Genomic DNA, 26226 nt, shown 5'->3' on the forward strand with positions numbered 1-26226 from the left:
CCAACAGGACAGAAACACACGGACAAGGGCAGTCTAAGGACAGGCTATGTGGTACACCAGCGGTGTAGGATGACGAGAACAGTTTCCATGTCTAAAGGTGCTAAATTAGAGAACTCTCAAGGTTCCCCCACATCAATATTCTGTAGTTTGGAAAAAATGATTTTGTTTTCCTATTTGAGTTAGAGTATGTTCTCCCAAGACCTTATAGCTGTGAGTGCAGGACGACTCTAATAACTGCGTCAGAATTATAAATTCAGCTGTCAGCATTGGGATGGTTGAGTCGACTGAACAAGCAGGTTTTCTCCCATTGTCTGTTTCCTAGATGAATGAATAACAGTTTCAGCCTCTCCACTTTGTTGTAACTCTGTCAGTCTGACATTTCTGATTGCTGAGAGGTTTCTGGAAATTTTCTAAGTCACATATTGGAGTTAATTCAAGAGATAATGCAATTCCAATGGAATCATCAGTGTCTCTGCTGTCAGATCGCGTATTTTCGGAGTTCAGTTGGTTGAGTTGCACAACTCTACAGATTTAATACTACATACTTGCTGCTTTGCATCTTGCCCTCAAGTCTTAATAAATGGGCTAAAGGTCTGATTGGAAATTGTGAGATAAATTATATGTTTACTATGCCAAGTTAAGTAAATACCATTTGAAAGGATTACCGGAGGGTACAATCAAGTTAATTGCTTTAAAAATCTTTTTTGATTTACTGGGCTCTATGAAAATTGTTAAGCAATTGATCTGCCACAGTACATGAGCTGAAGAAAGTGGTGCCAAGTCCACAAGGTTTCCAATCACACCCCCTCTCCTATGCCTAGAACTGCCCCCTAATGACAAAAGAGTCCACCCAGGACCTGTATGCAAGTACTGTGGACAAACGGTTGTTCCTGCGGAGAAGACACATGTTGACAGCTTGACGTTTGGGCTGACAATGGATTTCTTTTTTTTCTTTTTTATTCTAGATGCTGAAGAATACCAGCCTCCAATATGGAAATCATACCGTGAGTACCTGAAATGAAAATGTCCTTAGAAATCTTTAGCGGGCAACCTTTTTGAGTAATTCTTGGCATCCATGTAGTGCACACAGATGTTCTCACCTCCCAGCACTGAAAACTCAAATCTTTCTTTTCCACTAAGGAAATAGATTAGTCAGAGGGGATTAACCAAGCCCCTTCCCCTACCAGGACCTCCAAAAACCAGCCATGGCCCATTTCAGAAATGCTTAGAAAAGAGGGGTGGATTTTCTGACTCTCTGCCTTTCAGTTTGGGGCTTTATTTATTTATTTATTTTTACACAGTTGGTTGGCAAGGGTGAATGTGTTGACTTCTATGAATTATGTTTTTGGCCAGTCATTCTAAGGATATAATATTATACAACATCAATCCCTGAAAAATGAACAGATAGCGAAGAACCATGTTTGGCCACTAAGGGTGGCTCTTAGAATCCTGCCTGATCATCAGTCACCAGCCTAGCTCCCCTCATGAAGGCAGGTGGCTGTCATCGCCTCAGCCTTGTCTCGTCTCCTCTTTTCTTTGTATTCTATGCTTGACTCAGGAACTCCCCACTGAGAGAGGCCAGTGTAGGAGGAGCCCACTGGGTCCAGAGCCCGGGGACACAGGCCTTGGCTCAGCCTCCGCTTCTGGAATCATCATTAGCATTCCTAATGATGCTGCCGGGTCACCACTGCCCATCGAGACCCTATCCTTTGCTGACCACTGCACCAAGCAGCCAAGACCTAATGTCCCACCACAGCTCTGACAGATGAGAACTTTTTGGATTTTGTTTTGTTTTGTTTTTGAGACCAATTCTCTCCCTGTCACTCAGGCTGGTATGCAGTGGTGCAATCTCAGCTCACTGAAACCTCTACCTCCCTCCCAGACTCAGGTGATCCTCCCCGCTCAGCCTTCCAAGTACCTGGGACTGTTACAGGCACCACCACACCCAGCTAATTTTTTGTATTTTTATTAGAGATGGGATTTTGCCATGTTGCCCAGGCTGAACTTGAACTCCTGAACCCAAGCAACCCACTTGCCTCGGCCTCTTAAATTTCTGGGATTACAGGCATAAGCCACCATGCCGGGGCTATGGGGACTGTTATTATCTCTGTTTCACATGTAAGGAAACCATGGCTCAGGGAGACTAAGTAACTTGAAGTTTTCACAGAAAGTTGTGGGGTAGCATTCTGAGTGGAACCCACAGCCTGCAAGTGTCCCAGACTTGTCCATTCTATTCAAAATCTTATATATGCATAAGCTCACATATACATAACACACACATATTATGTATGGAGATATAATATATACATATTCACAGCTACACACACATATATAAATATATACATATGTATTTGTTACAAAAGCAATACAAAGCTACATAAAAGACATATTAGGGAAATACACAAAACTGAGAGTAAAAATTTTTCATCATCCACAAACCGGCCCCCACCCCATATTCCAGTCCCTCTCCCCCTTCCAAGTAGCTGAGCTCTGTCAATTTGGGGAGGCAGATCCTTCCGATTGTTTAAAAGCCCATGCTTCAGGTTAGGCATTTCTGTTGCTGTTGTGTAAGAACGGCTTTACGCTGTACTTAGTGTCCTTCAATTTGCTTGTTTCACTTCACAAACATCTTGTTTTTATCTCTCCTTGCCAGTACATACAGAGGCACCTTGTTCTTCATTACATAAGTCTGTTCTTCCATCTGTGAAATAAAGGGGCTGTGCTGGCTCTCTAAGGGCCCTTCCAGTCTAATGCTCTGCATCCTGATCTTCTGTTTTGAAAGGCCCTGCTAATGACTTAGTAATTGGATGTTTTTGTTTGTTTGTTTCCTAATGGAGTGTGAAGAGCTCTGACAGTAAATCAACAGAATATCTGTAGTGAGAGGCATTGTGTGTTCCATGACTTGCTGTGCTTTGCACACCAGCTTGCACATGGCCTTGCATACCTTGACGACCCAATAAATATTTGTGGAGAGAATGCCTCCACAGAGAGCTTTGCTGAAGCGAAAATATGGCATTGGCTCAAATTCCTTTTGTTTTCTTCTAAGAGATCTTGGGCCACCTGATAACATGTCTTAAAAGTACTTCTATGTCCTGAGGATGCCACTTACATGTTAACAATATCAATTTTACCCTTCTGTATTCGTTTTAAGTTTGACTTTTGGATCTAACCAAGTTGTGTTTTTGTTTTTGTTTTTAAAAAAGCTCTATAATCATAAAGCTTTACTTGCAAAAGTTCCTCTTTAATATACCCAACTAATAGTTATCCAAGCTCTAGTTGAGAGCATCTAGTGATGTAGATCTCCAAAAGTGAAGGGAGTATGCCATCCATGGCATCAAAAACATGTTGACCAAAGCCTTACAGATCACCAGTGAGGAAGAACTCTCTTTTGGTCATCTTGCTCAATGAATTATTTGAGTCTGGGTGTTAGACCACTTATGAATATACCTCACATTATTATTATCAAGCTCATGTTATTGCATCTTATCCCCAAGAATATCATCCATTCATTTAATCTTTCAGCAAATACATTCTACATGTCAGAGAATAAGTATTAGAAATCAACAATGAATAAAGTGTGGTTTATATTTGCCTCCAATGTACAATCTAGTGAAGGAGACAGATGGAAACCAACAAACTTAAAAGGCAAATGAATTCTGGCAACAAAATACTACTCCTCTGTCTCCTGGGATTAGAGAAGACTATAGTAGAGGTCAAATTTGCTTGTGGGTCTTGAAGGGTGACTAGGAGACAGAATGCGATGACCTTCATGAGATGCTTTTTTAAAAATCCAGATATGCTAAAATGATATTATTTTCCTGATATGAAATTTCAACAAAGCTATCAGAATATTGAATTTGTTTTATTTTAAACAAATTGTAAACTCATTCTGAACCCCAGGAATTACCAAGCCTTTCTCTTTGAACTGTTCACAAATTATCCTTTGAGAGATTAATTTTAGATACTGATGTCTAACTCATTAGCATATCATGTATGGAATCCATATTCTTCCATCACACATTTTTTTTTAACTCTAGCAATTTTTGGTACTACCAATTCTCTCATATATTTACTAGATACAGTATATTTTTGCAATCACATAGGATTTGGTTTAAAAATTTATTATTTGCGATGATTAGATGAGTAAATAGCTATGTCATGGTTTTCATTGACCTTTTTTGGCCATAACTTTGACTGACTTAGTGTCAGATTCTTGTTTTGAAGCATTAGCCACAATTACAGCATTATTCCTACAAGAAAATTTGTCCTAACCAGCCAAGGTGACATGCCTTGTAGTCCTAGCTACTCAGGAAGGCTAAGGCAGGACGGTTACTTGAGCCCAGGAGTTTGAAGCTATAGTAAGCTACAGTCGCACCACTGTATCCCAGCTTGTGTAACAGTGAGACCCTGTCTCTCAAAACTTTTTTTAATTTAAAAAACAAAGAAGATTAGTCCATGTCTAATAATTCATTTTAAGAAGCAGTTTCTAAGTTTTATTCTTAGCTGCAAATACTCCGTTCAATCACATTGATTGACTTAAGCAATAGCCCGGAGTCACTGCTTTCAGGCGTAACTGTTCCAGCAACTCAAATGACATTACCAAAATTCAGGGCACATATCTTTCTTTCTGGGCCCTGCTTCCCTAGATTTGACTCTACTCTTACTATGTTCTTCACTTGTGATGCCCCTATAACAACCAAAAATATTAGGGCTATGGCTCCCTTATCCAAAAGCAACAGGCAGAGGCACAGTCTACTGCTTTCTTGACATATCTGACAAAGTCTCAGAATTGAGTCTTCATCCTAATTGATCCTGGTTATCCATTCCTGACTCTGTCACTGTGGTCAGGGATGTGTTGACTGCCCTAAACCAATCAGGAGCCACCACTGGAATTCAGGAAAGGATCAATCCTATATAACCCTGTACATGATTAGAAAATCTGGGGTAATATTGAAAGGAGGAAGATGAAAATGGATGCTGGGAAGGCAACCATAAATGTCTGCCTAAGAAATTTCGAAGAGTAAGAAATCAGCTCTCTCAATATTTTATATAAATTATACTGTTCATTAATTTATTCACTCCTTCATTCAACAAATGCATATTAAGTCTCTGTCCTACGCCAGACACTATGCTTGGAGTTGGGCCACAAGGATGGATAAGATCGGCTGTTGACCCAAGGAACCGTGATGCCATGTGAAGGCCTTTAAATCCCTGCCCTCTCTGTTCTTTTCCTTTTCTTAGAAGCTAGCATGATGGTTCACTGAGCCATTTCCATAGAATGATCCTGTCCCAAAGTATCATACATCTGCAGCTAAGTCCCAACTCTCAAGACCAAACACAAGAAGCATTGGTGAAGTCACTGAGAAAGCTTTGGTTTCAATGCCCTAAAAGAAAAGCTACTTTCAAGTTCATTTAAAAATAATAATAAAGCTACATTCTAAACTTTAAGTCTGAACTGTATGAACTTTCTGCCTGGAGCAGGCAAGTTCAAATGCCAACCACCATGGGTATGCTCTGAAAGATTTTCTTTTTTAAGAGGCCAAGTGCCAGTTAGGCAGCAGATGCAGTGGCTGACAGCTCTCCCTGGAGGCTCCCCTGGGCAGCAGGTCAAGCAGGCATCGCCTATGCCTATTTTTCAGATTTGAAGTTTAGAGCCTCAAAACCCTGATCTACAGAATCCCTGCATCAGAATCCCTTGAGAAGGATATTTGTGGTAATTATTCCTCAGCCTTACCCCAGATCTATGGATCAGAAAAGGGGTGGTGGGGTGGGGGTTGGGGGGCTATCTGAGATGTATCAAATCCCACAGGTTTCTCTTATACATACAGATTCCTGAAACTCCTCAGTGTGTGGGCAACTGCTATCTCCTCCTAGAGGTTTTTCACAGGGCCATTAGACAAGGTAATTAAATCTCCACTAAGACCTGACATTCTGTTATCAAGGGAAGGCTTCCCATGGCAGGCTGGAGGGTGTGGGGTTGAGCCAAGGAAGACGTCTAAAGCACCTACAATTCCTCGCTCATACCCTTGAGCTTTTCCCATGAAAATCGGGATAACATGGACAATAGCAGGGTCATACTGGCTCAACGTCATGCCCAAGTGGCTGGATTCAGCTCCTAGGTCTATTTACCCTCCTTAGAAAGAAGTAGACTGTTAGAAGCCATCCTGCAGGATCTCTTAGGAGCTGATGGGGCTGGCCTGGGCTTCAAGGCCACCCAGGCTGTGGGCTTTCACCCATTAGCAGTCTGATTCTGTTCCCAGAATGAATCAAGTTTTCCTGCTGAAGAAAAAGTAAAACAGTCTGTCAGTGAACTCTCAGTGTCTAAATCTGCTTTGGGTATCTTGGGGAGTTAGGGAGCTCTGCCTCCATGTTCCCCAGTGACTGCCACCCCTGCCAAACACCTTACTCTGGTGCTAAGAACTCTCTGGTGTGCGGCAGAGGAACCAGGGCTGGGAGTGCCCGGCACGTATTTGGGACATTGCTGCAGAAGCAATTCCATCACATCACCTCTCAGCTCACAGACCACCCAAGAACTGACATACATTGTTGCATGTGACTTGTGAAATGTGATGTTGAACAAAGAAAATTCAAGAAGCAACATTTTCGGATTATGAGACACAATTCAGTTATATTAAACCCTGCCTCAGAGACTTTTTTCATGGATGTTTGTTTTGCTATATCTAACTTTGAAAATGATGGGCAGGCTCTCATTTGAACTAAGAGAGGATATTGGGCCTTATTTTTATATGGCTGCCATGGTAATTGATTGCCATCTCATTATCTTTATAGCCAGCCAGGTAACCCAGAGGGCAAATAGGCTTCTATGCCTACTTGCCAACTTCTGTTGTTTGGGACAGCATAGAACAGGGTTTTGCAGATTCTGAGACCTGTTTATTGAGAAATAAGCCCTCAAAAAATGTCTGCTGCTGAGGGGCCAGGAGAGATTGGTGGCAGTCCCTGGCTTCTGGGGTTTTCTTTCTCCTTTCCCTCTTTCGAGTTGCCGCTGGCTGGGTTTGTTCTTTGCTGGTTGTGAGATTGGTGCATTACAAAGTTTTTCTTTGCTAGAGCTCAGAGGGTCCTTAGAGAATGCAGCTTTAGGGTTTAGCCTGTTGACATAGGAGAGGAACTGTTCAGCAATGTTCCATCACCTGCATCCTTTATTTGTATAGTAGCATCTCAATCTCTCATTCACTCAGGGTCCCTCCCTCCATTCATTTTGTAATCCAGTCTCGTTGATTCTCTTTTGAATCTCTGAGGCCATCAGCTCACCTTCTCATATGCATTTGCACCAGTGTTACCTTAACTCACACTTTCACAACCTCATCTGTATGTCAGTAAAACACTGTTCTCTCTTGGCTTCCTTGCCTCCAGTGTTCCCCGTGTCTGACCCCTCTTTCAGCAAAGCAAAGGACCATGGCTCCTAGTCGTGGATGTGAGTGAATCTGTTGAAGAGCTTTAAAAAGAGCAGATTTGGGGGCCCTGAGCCAGACTGGGAGAGTAAGCATTGCTAGAGATGGAGTTTGGGAATCTGTATTATTTTTTAACCACTCCTCGGAGATTCTAATGTGAGACCTCTCCACCATCTAGTTAGGCAACCACAGGCTGAGGCTGAAAACTACAGGCTTTGAGTTTTGGAAATTGAGGCTATGAATCTTGATTTCATCCTATTATCTGTGTGACCTTGAGCATCTTCAAAGCTGGCAGGCAACTCCACTACTTTATTAGTGAGGGGAATAACAGTTACCTTGGAAGTTTTTGGGAAGATGAAGTGAGAAGATGCATATAACGCGCCTGGCACATGGTCTGTGACCAGAAAAGGGTAGTATTTATTCTTCTGAATAACCTTATCCCTATTACCAATATGTAAAACAGACTAGATCATGGTGCCTCCTGCTCAAAACATGTGACTGTCCGCTTGTTACAGACAGGACAGCCACGGTCCCCACTCTGTCATTCAAGGTCCAGCCCCACATGGCCTTCTCACACAACCCGTGTCCTGGCTGGACAGCCACACTTGCCTCTCGCTGACCAGTCAGCCCATCATTTCCTTTCCCTGCTGTTCCTCGTTCCTCTACCTATAACCCTCTCTCTTCTCTACCTGCAGAATCCTTGTAATCCTTCAATGAGAGCTCCCTGCCTCTTCCCTTGGGAAGTCATTCTGACCACTTGAGTAAATCGAATCGCTTCCTCCTCTTTCACTGTTAAAGCACTTGGCCCACCTTGGTTTTGTGTCTCCATGCATGTCCCCCTCACTAGCGTCTCCTCGAAGGCACAGATTGTGATCCATGGGCCATTAAATACAGTCTGCTTATTCACCAAATGATTAAAAATGTGTTACAAAGCCAGTTCAGCCATACCTCCCATGTATCACTGTTGGTTTCAAGAGGCATCAATAATGAATGGGAAGAGAAAAGTGAACAGGATCCTCCCACTGTGGATTCTGCAGTCCTTCTTAGACCTAGAACTCTGTGATTCTAGGAGCTGGCCCCTTTGACTCCTGTTATGCACACATTGTCAGTAACATTCTAAAAAGCAGCTTGGTAGTATTGGGCTGATCCAAGGGGAATAAAGGGACACGTATGCATTAAATATCTGCCACAAGGCTGAGCAGGGTGGCTCATACCTGTAGTCCCAGTGCTTTAAGAGGCCAAGGTGGGTGGATCACTTGAGGTCAGGGGTTCAAGACCAGCCTGACCAACATGGGGAAACCCTGCCTCTACAAAAATACAAAAATTAGCCCAGCATGGTGATGTGTACCTGTAGTCCTAGCTACTTGGGAGTCTGGGGCAGGAGAATCACAGTGAGCCAAGATTGTGCCACTGCACTCCAGCCTGTGTGACAGAGTGAGACTCCTTCTCAAACAACAGCAATAACGACAACAATAACAAAACTATCTACTGCGTGTCAAGCACTGTTCTAGATGCTGGGGATTCTGCAGTGCACAGAACAACATCCCTGCCTTCAAAGAGCTTACAATTTAGTTAAGGGAGTTGGTACACAAAATAAATAAACACAATATTTATGTCATGTTTATTAAGTGTGTTGATGATGAGGTAATCTCAATATGTCTTGTTCATTAATTGTGTTCATGGCGATAAGTGCCGTGAAGAAATTTAAAATTATATAAGGGAGCAGAGGGATAGGGTGGAATTTTATACAGGCATGTCAGGGAAGGCCTCCCTGGTAAGGTGAGATTTAAGCAGATACTTGAATGAAGGGAGGCAGTGAGCCATGTGGATATCTTGAGAATGAGTTGGAAGGAACAGTAACTGCAAAAGCCCTGAGGCCTGGGAAATATAAACCAGGGAAGCAGGGTTGATGGCACCCACCTGTATTTCCAGCTACTTGGGAGGTGGAGGCAGGAAGATTGTTTGAGCCCAGGAGTTTGATTCTAGCCTGGGCAACATAGTGAGATCTCGTCTCTTAAACAGTTAAACCAACAAAAAAACCAGGGGCTTTGGAATCAAAAGGATACATTTTAGCTCTATGCCTTGGGGCAAATATTTAACTTCTCTGCACCGTTTCCTCATTCCCTACCCAGAATGATAATGATACAAAGTTATTTTCTCTGGTTTATTATAAGATTCAGTACATGTTGTTCCTGACACATGGCAGGCACTTGATATGCTGGTGCCCTTCTCTTCTCCCAGACTCTTCATTCATCCTCAAAGCCTCCACATAATGCTGACTTTGGTATCTGGCATATAGCAGGTGCTCACACATTTGCTCATAAGGGTCACAAAGGAGCACTTAGCTAAAAATGCTTCTCTTGTATAACAGGTGTGTGTTCTTTGCCACCTCCATTAAAAATGGTATTCACAAAGCCATTTCAGCCATATATCACTGTTAGCTTCAAGAGGCACTGACGATGGGAAGAGAAGAGTGGCCAGCATTCTCTGAACGTGAATTCTGCAGTTCCTCTGTGATTTTAGGAGATGGCCATTGTGCTCATTAACAGCAACATCCTGCTGAAAAGCAGCTTAGTGGTTTTGGGGGTGATTCCAGCGGAATAAAGGAATTCCATGCAGCCTCCCTCTTGATTAAGGAGGGCATGAGCTATACTGGGGTAGCCAGAGGAATGTCCACAACTGTTTCTCTGTCTTTGATTGGCCTCATGTATCACGAGAAACCTTCTCTGACCTTATCTCCCATAGCTTTTTCTTTTATTTTGAATAAGCAATACATGGGATTCAGAACTCAGAACAACGTGAAGTATACAGTGGGGAATATTTGTCCCACTCCTGTCTTTGTCTTGCTTTTTATTCCCTGTTGGTAAATGCTTTTATTACTTCCTTGTTCCTTCCAGAGTTCCTTTATGCAGCTGTAAGCAAAACTGAATCTACATTATTATTTTACTCCCTTTCTTTAAATTAATGTGTACTCTACGTGTGGGGTGTGTGTGTGTGTGTGTGTGTGTGTGTGTGTGTGTGTGTGTGTATTACCTTATTTTTGCTTAACAGAATGTCAATATCAACCCAGGTCACTGCATAGACAGCTTTCTCAATCTTTATTACAGGAGCGTGGTATCCACTGGAAGATGTACTATCGTTAATTTAACCATTTCCTTCTAACAGAGATCGGTAAACCAAGCCTTGAACGGATGATGCTCGCTAGCCCTGTATTTACTGAACTTTTTCATAAAAACATTTGGGCCTCTCACTAAAGCTGATAGGGTTCTTGAAAGTAGAGGCTGTGGTTTTATTTATATCTGTAGCACCTCAATAAAATCTGGGGATACATGACAAAGCAAAAACAAACATGATCCCTGCCCGCATGGCGATACTGACAACATGCAGGGAGAGATCATTGTTTTTGGAACTCACACCAATAAATACAGAACTATAACTGTTGACAAGTTATATAAAGGAAAGTGCAGGGGATTGTAAGAGCATAGACAAAGGTGCTGTCTTTGGATCTGGTGTGAGATATGTCGAGAAAGACTCCTCCATGAAGTTGATATTTGAACTAAGGACACGATGATAAGGGGCAGATAAAAGAGGTAGAGAGGGATGAGAGGGAGAAGCCATAGACAGAAGGAATGGCATATGCAAAGGCCCTGAGGTTGAAGGGAGTGCTGCATATTTATGGGAAGGGGAGGAAACCAGCTTGGCTGAGCAGAAAGCATGACACGTGATAACACTGTAGAAGGAGACACGCAAAACCATTTAGGGCATCTGATCTCCCTCTGAGAGCAGTGTGAGGCCATGTAAGGCTTTTAAGCAGGGTAGTGATATGGTCTGATTGATGTTTTAAAACAGTCACCAGGGAGGAAACAGGCTGCAGGGTGGGAAGAGTCCAGAGCTTGCAGTAGGGAGTTAATGATAGGGACGAAGAGGAGTGGATAGTCTTGGGAGATGTTACAAAGCGAAAGTGACAGGTCTGTTGATGAACTGATCATCGGAGGTGTGATGAACAACTTCCAGGATGCTGGCAGCTAGAGAAGCAGGATGAATAACGACTCCTTCACGGATTTCAGAATTCCCAGACGCAGCCTAGATTTGGACGAAAAGATCCTAAGTTCAACTTTTGATATGTTGAAGTTGAGGTCCTTTTTCTTTTGAGAAAATCAGGAGGAATCTATAGGAAGTAAGATACACATTCTGGAGCTTAGCAGAGGGTTCTGAGCAGAGCTGTGGGAGCCTTTGTGTATAGGAGATAAATGAAGTGTTAGGTGTGGAGGAGATTCTCTAGGGAGAATAAAGAGAAGGAGACCTGGAGAGGGTCTAAGGTAAGCCTTGGGTCTCTCTTGTGGTCAGTGGGCAGGTAGAGGAGGAGGAGGAGCAGCATGCATAGGAAAGAGACAGCCAGGATTAAAGGAGGAAGACCAGGACAGTGCTGCCGTGGAAGCCAGTGGAAAGAGACAGCACAAGGTGAACAGTATGTGCCAACTTGTTGATGATCTTGTATGCAAGGCCGTTCACCTTTTCTCTACCTAGTCTCACTTTCCATGTATTGGCTCATTAGGATCTGAAGGCTCTTTCTCTACGTGGAAGCAGGTGTGTAAAAGCCTTCTTTTTATCTGTCTGTCATTTTTGGTGTCCTTCTGAGCTAAAGCGTTATGTTGAACTCTGTTTTCCTTTCACAGATGACTATAGTTGCCCTTAGGTGACATTAGTGTGGGTGACCTATACCTAGAAATGTGGTACATCTCAAAATGTATAGAGGTTTAGATAGTATCTTCTCTGTGTGAAAGCCAGGTAGTCTACACTTCATTAAGTAAGAAAGTAACCATGTTGAACCAAAGACATAGGGGAGCCATAATTACAAAAGATATTCCGTCATTTTTATCTGTGTTTACATATGATCATCTGCCCTTCAATTGTATATTTAAGCCTAAAAATAAATCAGAAAGTTTTGCTTGTTACATTTTCTGGAAAGACTTTATCAGATCTAGTTTTTTAAAAAAACTTTTTATAGATATATTCCATCTCAAATTAATTCTTTTCTCTCCAGGATTCTGAAGATAACATCAACTTTTTAAAGGAAAAAAAAAACTGTATTTTCATGGATATAGAATCCAAAGGTATCTGCTTAGGGTAGCTTTTCCCTTTAGCAGAAATAATCAGACTAGCTGAGTAGCAGAAAAATCACTCATTATATTCTGAAAAAAAATCACAAATAATTGTCTGATAAATTGCTTTCTATACAATGACCTGCTTTCCTCCATGCCTAAGCCTGAAAGCCTACCTTTAAATTAGGTTAGAAAGGAGTTACTCTTATTTAAGATGAGAAAGGGCCCAGGAAAGAGGAATGACAATGGGTGGGAAGTCTTCAAATGGATGAGAATTCGCAGTGTGATAGACGGGGCAAAAATGGAGGGAGAAAAGAGAGAGAAATGGCTTGGTGTTTCATTCACTCACAGAATCAGCTATGTCTTTGTACATAACTAACATTTCAGAGAATGGCATTCCTCTAATAATGCTAGTTCTTTCCCTGGTATGTCAGGAGACATCGGCATTTAAATTCAGGAATCCTGTTATATGATCTTACCACTCAGGTACTCAAAAGTATAATTTCATCTTTAAAATAGTCAAAAGAATTTTAGCCATATTTGGTCTTCCAAGAAAGCCATGAGATGAACAATGCCAGTAACAATTATGAAACTAAATCGGCCTTATAAGAATAAAAAAATCAATTTTGCAAGTTTTTATTCACAATGACTAATTTCCATATAAATGATCTGACTTTATCCAGTCTAAAAAATGTGCCTGTATTCTCTCTCTCTCTTTTTTTTTTTTTAATATTTGCAATTCTTGAGATGTACTTAGGTGGAAATATTTGAAGGCATGTTGATACGTGTTGCAGTATTCTAATTCTAATTATTTTCTCTCTCTTTCTCTCTTTTTTGGCAGTATATCAGTTACAGCAAGAGGCACCTCGTCCCAAGAGAATCATTTGTCCTCGGGAGGTCAGTACTCAGCTATTTCCAATACACCTTGTTAAATATGATGAATTGTCAGCACTATGTTGAGAGTGGAGGGATTTCAGGTTTTCTGGGAGTTGATTTCTACTAACATTTGTTAGAGTGCCAAAAAATTTAACATCTTCATAATCTATATTTTGACATCAGACATTATTTAAAAATTACAAATCAACTTGGACTCAGATGTCTCATATTTTTAACCATTGCCAAGAAAAATTAAACAACCTTTGTGAGCACCAAAAAATGTATATTCTGGTTGTTTTCTTTGTTAATATCCTTTTGATTCTTTTGGGATCTTTTATTATGAAATGATTACAGTAAAGAAGGTATTGAGAATAATAAACCTCTGGGTACTTTCAATGCCCATATTTAGCAAATCTTTATGCTTTGTCATATTTACATGACATTTTTAAATATAAAGCCCTACAAAATAAGTGATGAGATTTTAATTCTTGGAGATAGCTTAAAAAATATATCAACTTGTTAAAGTGCTTGCCAGTCTACAGAACTTTCCTTAATTCACTAATCAGTTCTCTGATTATGTGGGATGGCAGGAAGATTTGAAAGGCAGGACTAAGGCTCTATTTTCTGTTTTTATTCTGATCCGTTTCTTTAATAACAAACTTAATCTCCTTCAAATCAAAGGCCCATGGGTCCTTGCTTATTTTTGTTATTACTAGGATTAAATACAGAGCTGCGGATAGGTTTTGAAGTGCCACACATGCCCTATCAAGGGGGAAAGCCTCAAATTCCAACACTGTTGAGATTCACTCTTGAATATTAGTACTGTTTGGATCTGGTTTTGAACATGTTTCAAAGACTTAGGTACATGCATACCCATACTCAGAGCCAAGTTATCATGGTGGAATACATTTTTCTACATACAATTTTATATCTGTTGAGGGGCAATGAAATTTATCAAGTCATCTAAATTTTAGTGCACTGTAGACTTTCTCATCCCAGGCATATGGCTGGAGAGGAGGAAGTAGCTGGTGCTTAAGGAAAAGCCCAGGATGAGTTCTATTTATTTGGTACTCTGATCTTGTCACTAACTCTGCAGTCAATATATTCAAATAATATATTTAGTAATTTATTACTAAATATAAAATAACTTATTCGATATTCAATAATCAAATCCAATAATATTGAATATTTTTCAAATGAGAGAAAAATAGGATAAATATAAATTTTGGAATGAGATGCACTAAATAAGGGTGTTCTCAGTGCAAATCAAGAAACAAGTTTCTAAAAATTCCTTCGCTCCTGCTTTTTATTGTTTCTCCATCAGAAAAATTATTGCCATGTGTAAGGAGGTCCAGAAGTTTAAATGTCTCAATGAAAAAAGTGTTTGTAAAATTAGAATACAACTAAAGACTCTATCTAGGGGCATTAATAAAAAGACCCTAGGCAAGGTCAGGCATCAGAACTTGAAATGCAAACAGATAACAAACAGTCATTCATTTGTCTGTTTATTCTGCACATGTATATGGAGAGCCTACTCTGTTTCAGCTTTGGTCTTGGTGTGGACACTATAGCAAAGAACTTGGCTACTGGCATTTTGAATATCATAATAAAAGACAACAAATGTATGATGTGATTAAATATATATTTAAGATTTTTTCTCTATTTGTATAGTATGTGTGTGAATGAGACAGGAAAAAAGAAAGAGAGGGAAGCTCTGTGCTTCTCAAAATCCTTGGAACCATGTCAGTTGTCCCATGAGGCAGGTGGCGTGTTAGCAGTGGAGGTAGGCGATTTGGATTATCCTTGTACAAACTCTTCCTAGGGTTCTGCTGAAACTCTTCAGCCATTCAGTGGGCCGACGGGCCACTGCATATCTATTTGCTGTTGCAATGCTGTCACCATCTGCTGTGACTAAAGGACATGGTGCCCGTGCCTCTTCTCTTCCCCTCTTGTCTGCCTGTTAAAACCATGCTCTTTACCTTTCAACCTTTACCAATTTGATTTATTAATAAGTGATGTCTGGTTGATGCTGGCTTTCCTCTAGAATTCCATATCCCATTTCTGCCACGAATGGGATATGGAATTCTAGAGGAAATTCCATTTCACATTAAGCAAATAGATACATTAGGTAACTAATGTGAAATGGAGATTTATCAGCTCCCTTTCCTCAGCAGGCAGCATGGGGCCAATCCAGCCAGGCAGGTGTCAGGTGGCAACAGGTCACGTTTGCTGGAAGAACAGGTGCTGCTCAGAGGAGTAGCTTCAGTTCCCTTTGTCCTCTAGTTTGTCCTCCAGTGTGACATTAACTTATTGGCGAGACCAGCTCCCAATATATCAACATGGGTTTAAGATCTCTCAGAGTGATTGCAGGTCAGTGAAAAAGAAAGAGAGAGACAAGGAAAAAGTTTTCTTTAAAGCTGGGTCCGGGGGAGACACCACATAAAGCTGCTTGGTGGATGTCTGACATTGCCCTGAAAACCTCAGGTTTTTTTATTATGCCCTTTCAATAGAGGAGGGGGAGCCAAGTTACACAGTTTCAGTGATAATTACAAAAAGAATACATTTACAAAAACTGGTGCACAAAAATCACAACGTGGTATTATAAAAGCAGAACAATGTAAAGATAACTTTCTGTGTGTCAGCATAGAAACCAAACACCTTAGCAAGAATAGAGGTTAAACATAAACTTACGGTTATCAGCAAGAACATATTGGGCTCACAGCTGCAGGGGGAACAGGATCTGACACAGGACAACCAGCTTGACCACAAAAACTGCAAGACGAGGGGGCCTCCATGGAGGCCTGGAGGAGCAGTGGGAGAAGAAAGACTTTTGCATCTTTCTCTCAACCACAGAGACAGACGCCTCTCATGCGTCCGTTTATAGGCTCTCCATAAGGGTCGCATTCCCTTTCCAGGGCCATAATCAATATGCCTTTCCTGGGAAAGAGGTAATAAGCCTCTCCACTACACATCCGCTTATAGGCTCTCTGCAGCAAGAAGCCCATTACACGCTGTCATCTCTCTCTGGCAGTCAAGCTATGTGGTTAGTCCCTTTCACAGAGTTCCCGTTTTTACCAGAACAGTTCAGCGGAGCCAGAGTTACAAGTTGCATCTCAGCAGAGCCAAAGTTATAAGCCACATCTCAGCATTTCACATTATCCTTCATTTTCTCAAATGTAATCGATACAATAAGTAACAAGCATCACAAAGCAAATAACTCATTTCGGGGAAACCAAATTCTAAGAAAATTTACAGATTAAAAATCTACAACAATTTCTTCTTGTTATTTCAGATAGCTTGGGTTTTGCCAATTCTTCCAGAAGCTTGGGATTGCTCAGTCACCACAGAGGGGTTCAGAGTATTCCCAGCATCAGCTGCAGATGGTTCGTGCCCAAACTGCCGAGCCTCCCAGGAGCTGGCCTCCTGCAAGTGGTTCCCCCCACTACAGACAGTGATTAGTCATATGTCTCTTTGTCTTGTAACATACTTGCGTGCTTAGGGGACATGCCTAATGAAGACAGAAAGCCTTTCAGTATGAGTTTATGGCCAGGGAGATTGAAGCTTTATTCACACATTTGCATATTCACACAAGGCAAAAAAGGCTGTTTCCTTTGATCAATGAGTTATAATTTTTTCTATGTACACTTTCCTATTACATCCCATCCCTTAACTGAGAGCCCATATCTTCCTCTTCTACACAGCTCTGAGTCTTCCTTCTTGGTCTTTAATCCTTCTCCTCCCAGCTAGTCTTCTCTGGTCCCTAGTACGGGAGCTCCAATATACTCAGTCTCTTGTTTCTCTGATGACTCATACCTTCCCAGGCCATGAGTTTCTCCCAGGTTAGGACCTGCCAGTTCCACATGATAAATACCCACATTAAAGCACCAAGCAAAGTGTGCAATTACAGAGATGTGGAACACTGCCCCTCCAGGATATAGACGTAGGCCAGTCTGCCTTGATGCATGGTGGTTATCAACAGATACCAGCTACCTAATGGGCTTTGCTGGGGAGCTGGGTGAGTCAAGCGTACAGACTGATTCAGCAGGCAAAATCCACGTGCTTAGCAAATCCAGCAAAGCAGGAAGCTCAGCTGCAGAGTCAGCTTGGACTTGTTTTGACTTCTTGCTCCACCACTTTCTAGCTACCTGATACAGAGCCAACCACTTACTCTCTCAGGGAGATGAAGGCCAGACCCAAGGATAAGCATCTATTTTGCAGGGTTGCTGTAAATGGCATATGTGGATCAAGTGTCCAATATGGTGCCTGATGCATAACAGGTACTCAGCTATTGTTCATGATTCAAGTTCATGCTCATGGCAGTCAGAAACCCGTGGAGAACAGGCTCTAGGATGTCATTAGGGACAGAGTTGCAGTGAGGACCATATTCTCTGTGAGAGTAAAAGGCAGCGATCAAGAAGAAAGCAAGATGCCCAGGTCAGGAATTAAGCCACCAGGAAAAAAGGTACTGAGGGTGAGGAACAGGAGGTACAAGCAGCAGAACAGTGCTGGTGTCAGTTAAGCTGGGTAGGGTCAGCTCCTGAAATAACAGTTCATTCCTTTCTTGAGCTTCACCACTGCAAATTCATATTTATTGAGCAGCCGCGGCACCTGGCGCTCTGCTGCCATTTCGTGAACACTCCATGCCAACAGATGCAAAACATCTTCCCATATGCGGAATTCTCACTTGCTTTTTCCATCAACTATCAGTCACATTTGAAGCATTATTGCTCACGCGATGTGTGCCTGGGTTATCGGTAACAAACGGTGCAGAATGTTGACCCTCAAATTTGTTTTTCTAGCCAAGACCTGTACCTGACGCTCCAGACACCTCTATCCACCTGTCTACTGGACTACTCAGGTCACTGTCTCACAGGCCACCACCAGCCTCATGTTCAAAATAGAACTAGGGCCCCCTCCATTGGATGGCACCTAACTTCAGAATCCTGTACGTCTCCCTTCCCTACCCTCACCCTTTTCTCCTCCATTCTTAGCTAACATCAAGTCTGTCTCCAAATATATCTTGCATTGTTCATTTCACTCTATCTCCATGAATGCCGTGTGGTTTGGCCATTGTCATTTCTTGCCTGGATTTTATTGCAGGTAACGAGCCTCTTGCCTGGTCCCCCTGCTTGTGCTCATGGCAGCTTCCCTGCAGCTCACACGTACACACACATACACACTCCAGTCACCAGGCAGGAGCCCAAATCATCATCATTAAAGATATATTAGATGCTCCAATTAGCTTTCTGTTACTCTCAGAATAAAAGCAAACTTCTTGCCATGCCTAGGAGCCATAGTTTCCCTCCTGCGTCTGTCACTGCTCTGTCTGTACCATTCTTCTCCAAGCGCGCTGCCTTTCAGCCCCACTAGATTCTGTTCCCATTCGTCAAAAAAACCATGCTGTCACTATCATTGATCCTTTGCACTTGCCCTTTGCCTGAAATTCCTAGACCCAGGTTCTCTGCATGTCTAGGTTTCAGGTCAAATTTCACATAATAAGAGGCCCTTCCCAAACTCCATAAAAAAGTAGCACCTCCCCTACCCTTGGAGGTTCTCTGTCATATAGCCTCGTTTACTGTATCTGTAGCACCTCATACACTCTCTGATACACTTTCTTTACATATTTAATTGTAACTTGTTTATCTCTCTCCAGGAAAATACAGGCTCCAGAGACTTCCTCAGTCTTAATCATAAGTATATCCTTAGCAGTGAGCATAGCCAAGCAACAGTGGGGAATAAGTAAATGCATCAGTAATTTTCAAAATGATGAGAAAAAGGATAGTGATTGCTAGCATAAGGAATTTGGGATTCTCAAACTATTACTACTAGCATATCAGATTTACTCAATGCTGTTATTAGGGTAGTGAGTTAGACTTTTGGCAGTTGTTAAGGTACTTACTTAAACACAGACTGAAATTTTTTCCTGGACTAATTCAAGTTTCTTCTTGGCCTCTCCGAAAGGGCAAAATGGCAAGATTTACTTGTGTGACTCATTGACAGTCAAGTTTCCCTAAAATTACCTCAAGCCTACACTAAATATGCAGAAGTTCTTTTGTGACTGTAAATGATTTGGTGCCATTTATCTTCTTTGAAGTTGCTATAGTGAATATGGGATTATAAAAAGCAATTTCAAAAAGGGAAATACAATGGCATACTATTATTTCAAATTGTTCTCCATTTTATATAGCTTCATTTTTTTCTTCTTGCTATAGAATAGTCTATTTTGGAAAACTTTAAATGCAGAAATGAGTGGTAGAGATTTCTAGCATTCATGATGAGAATCAGCTTTTTTCTTGTTGGTTAGAAAGTAGACCAAGTACAGATGGCAGTGACCAAGGCTTGTTTTTAGACTGAGTCTTGCTCTGTCGTCCCTGGGCTGGAGTGCAGTGGCACGATCCTGGCTCGCCACAACCTCCACCTCCCAAATTCAAGCGGTTCTCCTGCCTCAGCCTCCCAAGAAGCTGGGATTACAGACATACCCCACTGCGCCCAGCTAACTTTGGCATTTATTTATTTTTTTAGTAGAGACTGGGTTTTCCCTGTTGGCCAGGCTAGTCTTGAACTCCTGACCTCAGGTCACCAGCCTGCCTCGGCCTCCCAAAGTGCTAGGATTTTGGGTGTCAGCCACCATGCCAGGAGTAGTATCTCACTACCTTAGTTTACCTTCCAGTGAGTTGTATTCATTTTTTAAACACCAATTTAAGTGTTCCTATCCTCTTTGTAGGCATTTTTTTCCCCTAGTTTTTGGTATTGTAAATATCTACCAATTTTTCTCTTTTCTATGTTTATTTCTAATAACTGTCCCTGTAAGCCTTCAAAAACAGTCCATTTCTTCATTGCGCTATTTAAAATTGTATTAATTATATCTAGACTTCACAGTCCTGTAGCTCGAGGGTATTTATCTTGTCTTAGGCATGTCTGGAAGATTTTAACAAGCCGTATCGATTGACCATATCATTTTCAACTAACTCAATACATTCTGAATCAGATTTTTAAGTGAACTCCGAGGGATTTTCTACTATTCCACGGTTCTCCCACTTTTCTTTTATTTATCGAAATAAATGTTTTAAAGTGAATTTGGCAGGATGTGAAAACTCTACTGATTTAAGACATCTGGACAAGGTATGTCTCTAAAGTAATGAGATTGATTCTACAAGCCACAAACAAAAATCAATCTCATTACTTTTTAATTGACTTTATGTGTAGTAATCAGAAGGCTATTTCTTCCCTTGCAGAAAAAACATTCCTATTTTTTTCATCCTAGACTTTCTCCACTTGTCTCTTTTTCCCCCCGCTTAATGTCGACACAATCAAGAATAAAGGACTTTCCTGTTATTATTCCTCCTGCTTTTATGTCACTCACAAATGCCTTCAGCCCTTCTTCTTGATGCAATTTTGTTCTGAACTGGACTTGCTTTGAGTGTAGACCTGCTGTAGTACAGGGGAAAATATCTAGTAAAACCAATGTTAGAACTAAAATTTTGGCATATGATTTTTTTTCCCCTAAAGATAGAACCAAATGTTTTCTGCAAAAAAAAAAAAAAAAAAAAAAACTGATAACTTTCTTTTTTATTGACAAATACTGTGATCTACCAAAAGGCATACTCCCCCTGCCCCCAAATTCACTCTCTTTGGAACACTTTGAACTTCTTCTAAAATAATACAGACCCTGCAAGTGTGCACCTAGAGCATATTCAGACATTTCCAAGGTGAAAATGTAAGCGCTGGGTAAGGGCTGTTGAGGCCAAGCTGTTATGGACTTCGGAGCCAAGGGAGCAGGTGAGTCGAGCTGGAGAGGGCCACCAAGGAATAGTACATATGCCAAGACATAAGGTGAGGCAAAAGTAGAATGAGGAAAATAAATGAGAAGTTAAACAGTGAGCGATAGTAGGCAAATTTTCTGGAGAAGATTCTTTAATCTCTCTTTCTTTTTTTTCTTTTTAGACAGAGCCTCGCTCTGTCGCCCAGGCTGGAATGCAGTGGTGCAATCTCAGCTCACCACAAACTCTGCCTCCCAGGTTCAAGCCGTTCTCTTGCCTCAGCCTCCTGAGTAGCTGGGATTACAGGCATCGATCACACCCAGATAAGTTTTGTATTTTTAGTAGAGATGGGGTTTCACCATTTTGGCTGGGCTGGTCTTGAACTCCTGACCTCAAGTGATCCACCCACCTTGGCCTCCCAAAGTGCTGGGATTACAGGCATGAGCCAGTGTGCTCGGCTGATTTTGATTTCTTAACCTCTCACTTGAAAATGTGTATTCCCTTAATTACCAGGGTTGGAATACTATGTGGTATAGAGTTCATTGTTTTAGAAAAGAAGAATAACTGATCGCATCATGTATTACAACACGTATTCTGCCATCCTTCCCTAGGCAGGACAGCCATAACCCAAGATCCCATTACTCACTGATCTGGGGTGGTGGTTGTGAGAGTGGGTATCCAGACTGAAACACAGTGGTTCTGAGGAGGCACTGGCTTCTGTGACACCAACCTAACACATCCGAACACAAAGCAAATGTCACACCTCCATAGCAGTGGCCACCTACAGCAGCCCCATATTAAGTCTGCTCTGTGACTCAGAGGTCAGGCCCCACAAGATTTGGGGTGTAGCCAGGGTTATCCAGGAAAAGGGGCAGGTGCATAATGCTGGACCTATAGTGAAGTTTTAAAGACATGCTTCCTATTTTGCTCACCTGGTTAAACTGTAACTGAGAAATAACACTGATGAAGGCAGGTTGTACTTTGCTCCAGATAAGCCGTATCTCCTCCTGGGCTGTGGGCTATCCAACCGAGCACTGAGAGACTTGGATGTAGATTCCTGACCTTGATTTTGCTTTCCATCAGAAAAATGTGGAGGATGCAATCTCAGACGATGGCCCCAATTTTAATATGACTACGCTAAATGATGTTAACCTAATTATTTACTTGTCAGTCTTTTAATAGTAATGACAGGTATCACATAAGGGGCACTTCCTGTGCCCTGAGCATCAGCTTCAGAGTTTCGCGGATGCTATGCCCACGACAGTCTCATGGGGCTTATCCCTCTCACTTTACACAGGAGGAAATGAGACAGGAAGCACAAGAGGGGCAAAGGCCAGATTCCAACCCAGACAGTTCATATCCAGGGCTGAACTTGTAATCCAGTGAGTCCCAGAGTCTGATCCCAGGACCAGCAGCCAGGTCATCAGCTGGGAACAGGTGAGACATGCAGACTCTCTGGCCCATCCCACACCTCCTGAATTAGAAACCCTGGAGATGGGGCCCAGTAGTCTGTGCTTTAGCAAGCTCTGCAGGGGATTCTGATGCCCCCTCGGATGTGAGAATGACTGGTCTAAGGACTGTTCTTGCTTCTCTTTGCTTTCTATTTCATCCTTCCTCCCTAGTCCCTAAGGATAGAAGACTCAAGATGCTCTTGCCTCCCAGTAATGCTTGCTATTTGCTTAGCAGTTGTGCTAGACTATTCACAATGGATTTCAGCATAGGCACGTATAGCCTTCTTTATTTTTCCCAGATATACTTCCTTTTAGATGTTATTTTCCACCCTTTAAAAAACATTTTGTCTTTCTTCTTTGCTATTTCTAACTTTCCCATACTCTTATATGTTGCGGTAACCAAATGTGTTTCCTGCTTGTAAGGGTGGGGTCAGTAGTTAATTAAGCCTGATCTCCTACCTCCACCCTCCGTTTTCTGGTATTATACTTCTGATGCTATGTTTGTGTTACTAATTAACAAAGCTATTTCAAATTCAGTTTTGTTTTGTTTTGTTTTTGAGACGGAGTCTCACTCTGTCACCCAGGCTGCAGCTCAGTGGCACAATCTCGGCTCACTGCAACCTCCATCTCCCAGGCTCAAGAGATTCTCCTGCCTTGGCCTCCCTAGTAGCTGGGATTACAGGCGTGCACCAGAACACCTGGCTAATTTGTATTTTTAGTAGAGATGGGGTTTCACCATGTTGGCCAGGCTGGTCTCAAACTCGTGACCTCAGGTGATCCGTCCACCTTGGCGTCCCAAAGTGCTGGGACTATAGGCATGAACCACCACACCCTGCCTCAAATTCAGTCTTAATATGATGATTAATGTTCATTCATACTCAGTATACGCTATTATGAATTCTAGCTCTTTGGGGATCTTTTAGGTGTTTTCCTTGTCTGTGGCTATGCACGAATCCTTGCTAGATTTCCTCCTGCTTTTAATGGACGCTTGCATTAATGAAAATGCTAAATTCATTATCATATGTCAGAAATGCTCTAATTGTATTTGTTTTCCAAGATGCTAGTTTCTTCATTCAGTCCATCCTCTGTGTGCTTAATGAGCATGTCTCAATTCAGGATTTTAGATAACTAATTTGCTAATAAAATCCATTCCAGAGCAGGCGCTTTCCCAGGCCCGCCTCCTTGCCTCAGTCTACCGCCTGTGTAGCACCTAGCTGACACTGACTGACCCATTGGTAATTATCTTCTTTGGCTATGTCCTTTAGCAAATCATAGTCTCACTTGACATTAGCTCTAAGTACACCACATCTCTGTCTTGTTGGACAGAATAGCAAGCTTTGCTTCAATGATGGTATCTTTTTTTCCATCTTATTTACATGGCCAGTGTCATTTCCCCATCTACTGCGGGAAGAAATTAAATAGCCTTGGCACAGCCCAACAAAGGCATATTGGTTGCCATCCAGCACCTCGTGTCCTTCTGGGTAATTACACATCGATTGTTTGATGAATGTTCTTGGATCTCCCTGGGTGTTTCTACCAAGTCTGTAATTACACTACTGCGGTTGTCCCATTGCTCTGTCATGGTTCTCAGGGTTCCAGGGCTTCTCAAAGACCAGGCTTAATGATGCTTCATCAACACCTTTCAGTTCAAGGATGCAGCTCAGACTCCTTAGTGTTTCATTAGTCTCAGTTGCTTAAAAATGTAATACAGCCATTTTCTGCCTCAGTTCATTGTGATTTCTTAAGTTGGCATCGGTATGCCATAGCTTAAAAATTAATGATTCTCTCCTCCCAGTGCATTAAGAGATGAAAGAGCATGAACACAGGAATGATTTGACCCACCATTAAATAAAAAGGCCTTTGAGGCATTGGCAAGCTCTGTGTTTTGAGCTAACAATAAGAGGTCCTGAAACTGATTTTTGGAGAATGGACTCTCACGCTTTTTAGTCTAGCATAGGCATTGGTCAACTATGTCCTGGATACTGTTTCGGTAAATAAAGTTTTATTAGAACACACAGCAATACTCATTCAGTTATATGTTGTCTCTGGCTGCTTTCATGCTAGCTTGGCAGAGCTGAGTATTTGAGACAGAAACTATATGATCCCAAGCCTAAAATATTTACTTTATAGTCCTTGCTAGAAAAAAGTTTGCCGGCCCCTGGGCTTACACTAAAGGTAACTTTAAAGAGTGAGTTAATACACGTAAAGCACTTAGAACAGTGCGTGACATATTTCAGAGGCATTGGTCTTTAATTTCCACCATCTCTCAAGTACTACATAAATGTTAGTGAAAAAAAAAAAAAAAAGGAGTTTTAGCCTTGGAATTTAGGGTGAATTTGATCTCAAGCCATTTTGAGTGACAATTTGACCTTCATGTTGAACACACATAAATTGATGAAAGAGGCCAAAGCAGTTACAAGAACAACAGTTAAATGATCACTTTCTGATGGAAGCCTGTTAGCAAAGGTGGCACAGCGCTCCATCAGCAGGAAGTTAAAGGTGTGTGTGGGATCTGTTTATTTGGTAACAACATCTGAACATGGAAATTATTTTTTGTCTAATTTTTTAATGTTTTTTTCTTTTCAGAGATGGGGTTTCACCATGTTGGTCAGGCTGGTCTTGAACTCCCGACCTCAGGTGATCCGCCCATCTCGGCCTCGCAGAGTGCTGGGATTACAAGCATGGGCCACCATGCCTGGCCTAGAAACTAAACTGACTTTAATTTTAGGAACAAAGCTGCTGTTAGCCTCCTATATGTTCTTGAATTCTGATTAATAATTTGCATGCCAACACTTTTGGGGAAAGAGTGCTACCTCTGCAGCTGACTCTGAAATCTGTTTTTTAAAAGTTGGATTGATGGATGGATAGAAGAATGAAAAAATATATATGCTATAAAAGCAAGTATAGTAAAAATGCTGTAGAATCTAGATGATGTATATATGGGTGTTTACTGTAAGTCTTTCAACCTTTCTGTATGTATGAAAATTTTCATTATAAAATGTCAAGAAGAAAAAATGAAGACTGCATGAGAACAGTGCAGGATGGGCTCTGGCCTGTGGAACAAAGACATTCTCTTGGGTGCACAGCCCTGACAGGCAGGAGGATGGCTCGGCATGAGAGCTGTTGGAAACACTGTAAGCCATGCTCGAGAATTTTTAATGTGGAATAGGGAACTTTTCTGAAAAAGAATAGTTGAAAGCAAGGACCAGTATTAATAGGACTTCTACTATTAGAAGAAGTAGAAGAGTAGAAGTATTAATAACATTAGAAGTATAACAAGTATATTAATAACATTAGAAGCATTAATACTATTAGAAGAGTAGAAGTATTAATAACATTAGAAGTATAACAAGTATATTAATAACATTAGAAGTATTAATACTATTAGAAGAGTAGAAGTATTAATAACACTTTTATTTATTGTCATGTTAGGAATTATTTTGGGAGGAGTGCTTGTTTCAGAAATGCTAATGTAGGTAATTTAAAAAAATAATACAGAACAGGCTTCTGGATTTTATGTCATCATTATAATATAGAGCAATGAATACTAGCTCTGATATCAGGAATTGGGTTTTAACTCTGAATCCACTGCTATCCCTGGGCAGGACTGTGGGCAGATTAGTTAACC

The 26226-nt window shown here is 41.4% G+C and overlaps 1 protein-coding gene across 2 annotated transcripts in view; it reads left to right on the forward strand.

Moving 5' to 3' along the window:
* Nucleotides 1–26226, forward strand: part of CHN2 (chimerin 2) — a 313846-nt gene that overhangs the window by 158025 nt on the left and 129595 nt on the right. For both annotated transcript variants that reach the window (XM_017527069.2, XM_017527068.2), the window contains 2 exons: nt 966–1004; nt 13353–13408. In XM_017527069.2, the coding sequence (XP_017382558.1) occupies nt 966–1004; nt 13353–13408 (95 nt within the window). The remainder of the gene's footprint in view (nt 1–965; nt 1005–13352; nt 13409–26226) is intronic.

The sequence above is a fragment of the Cebus imitator genome, unplaced genomic scaffold, assembly GCF_001604975.1.
Source record: "Cebus imitator isolate Cc_AM_T3 unplaced genomic scaffold, Cebus_imitator-1.0 Scaffold45, whole genome shotgun sequence".
In the NCBI taxonomy this organism is placed as follows: Eukaryota; Metazoa; Chordata; class Mammalia; order Primates; family Cebidae; genus Cebus; species Cebus imitator.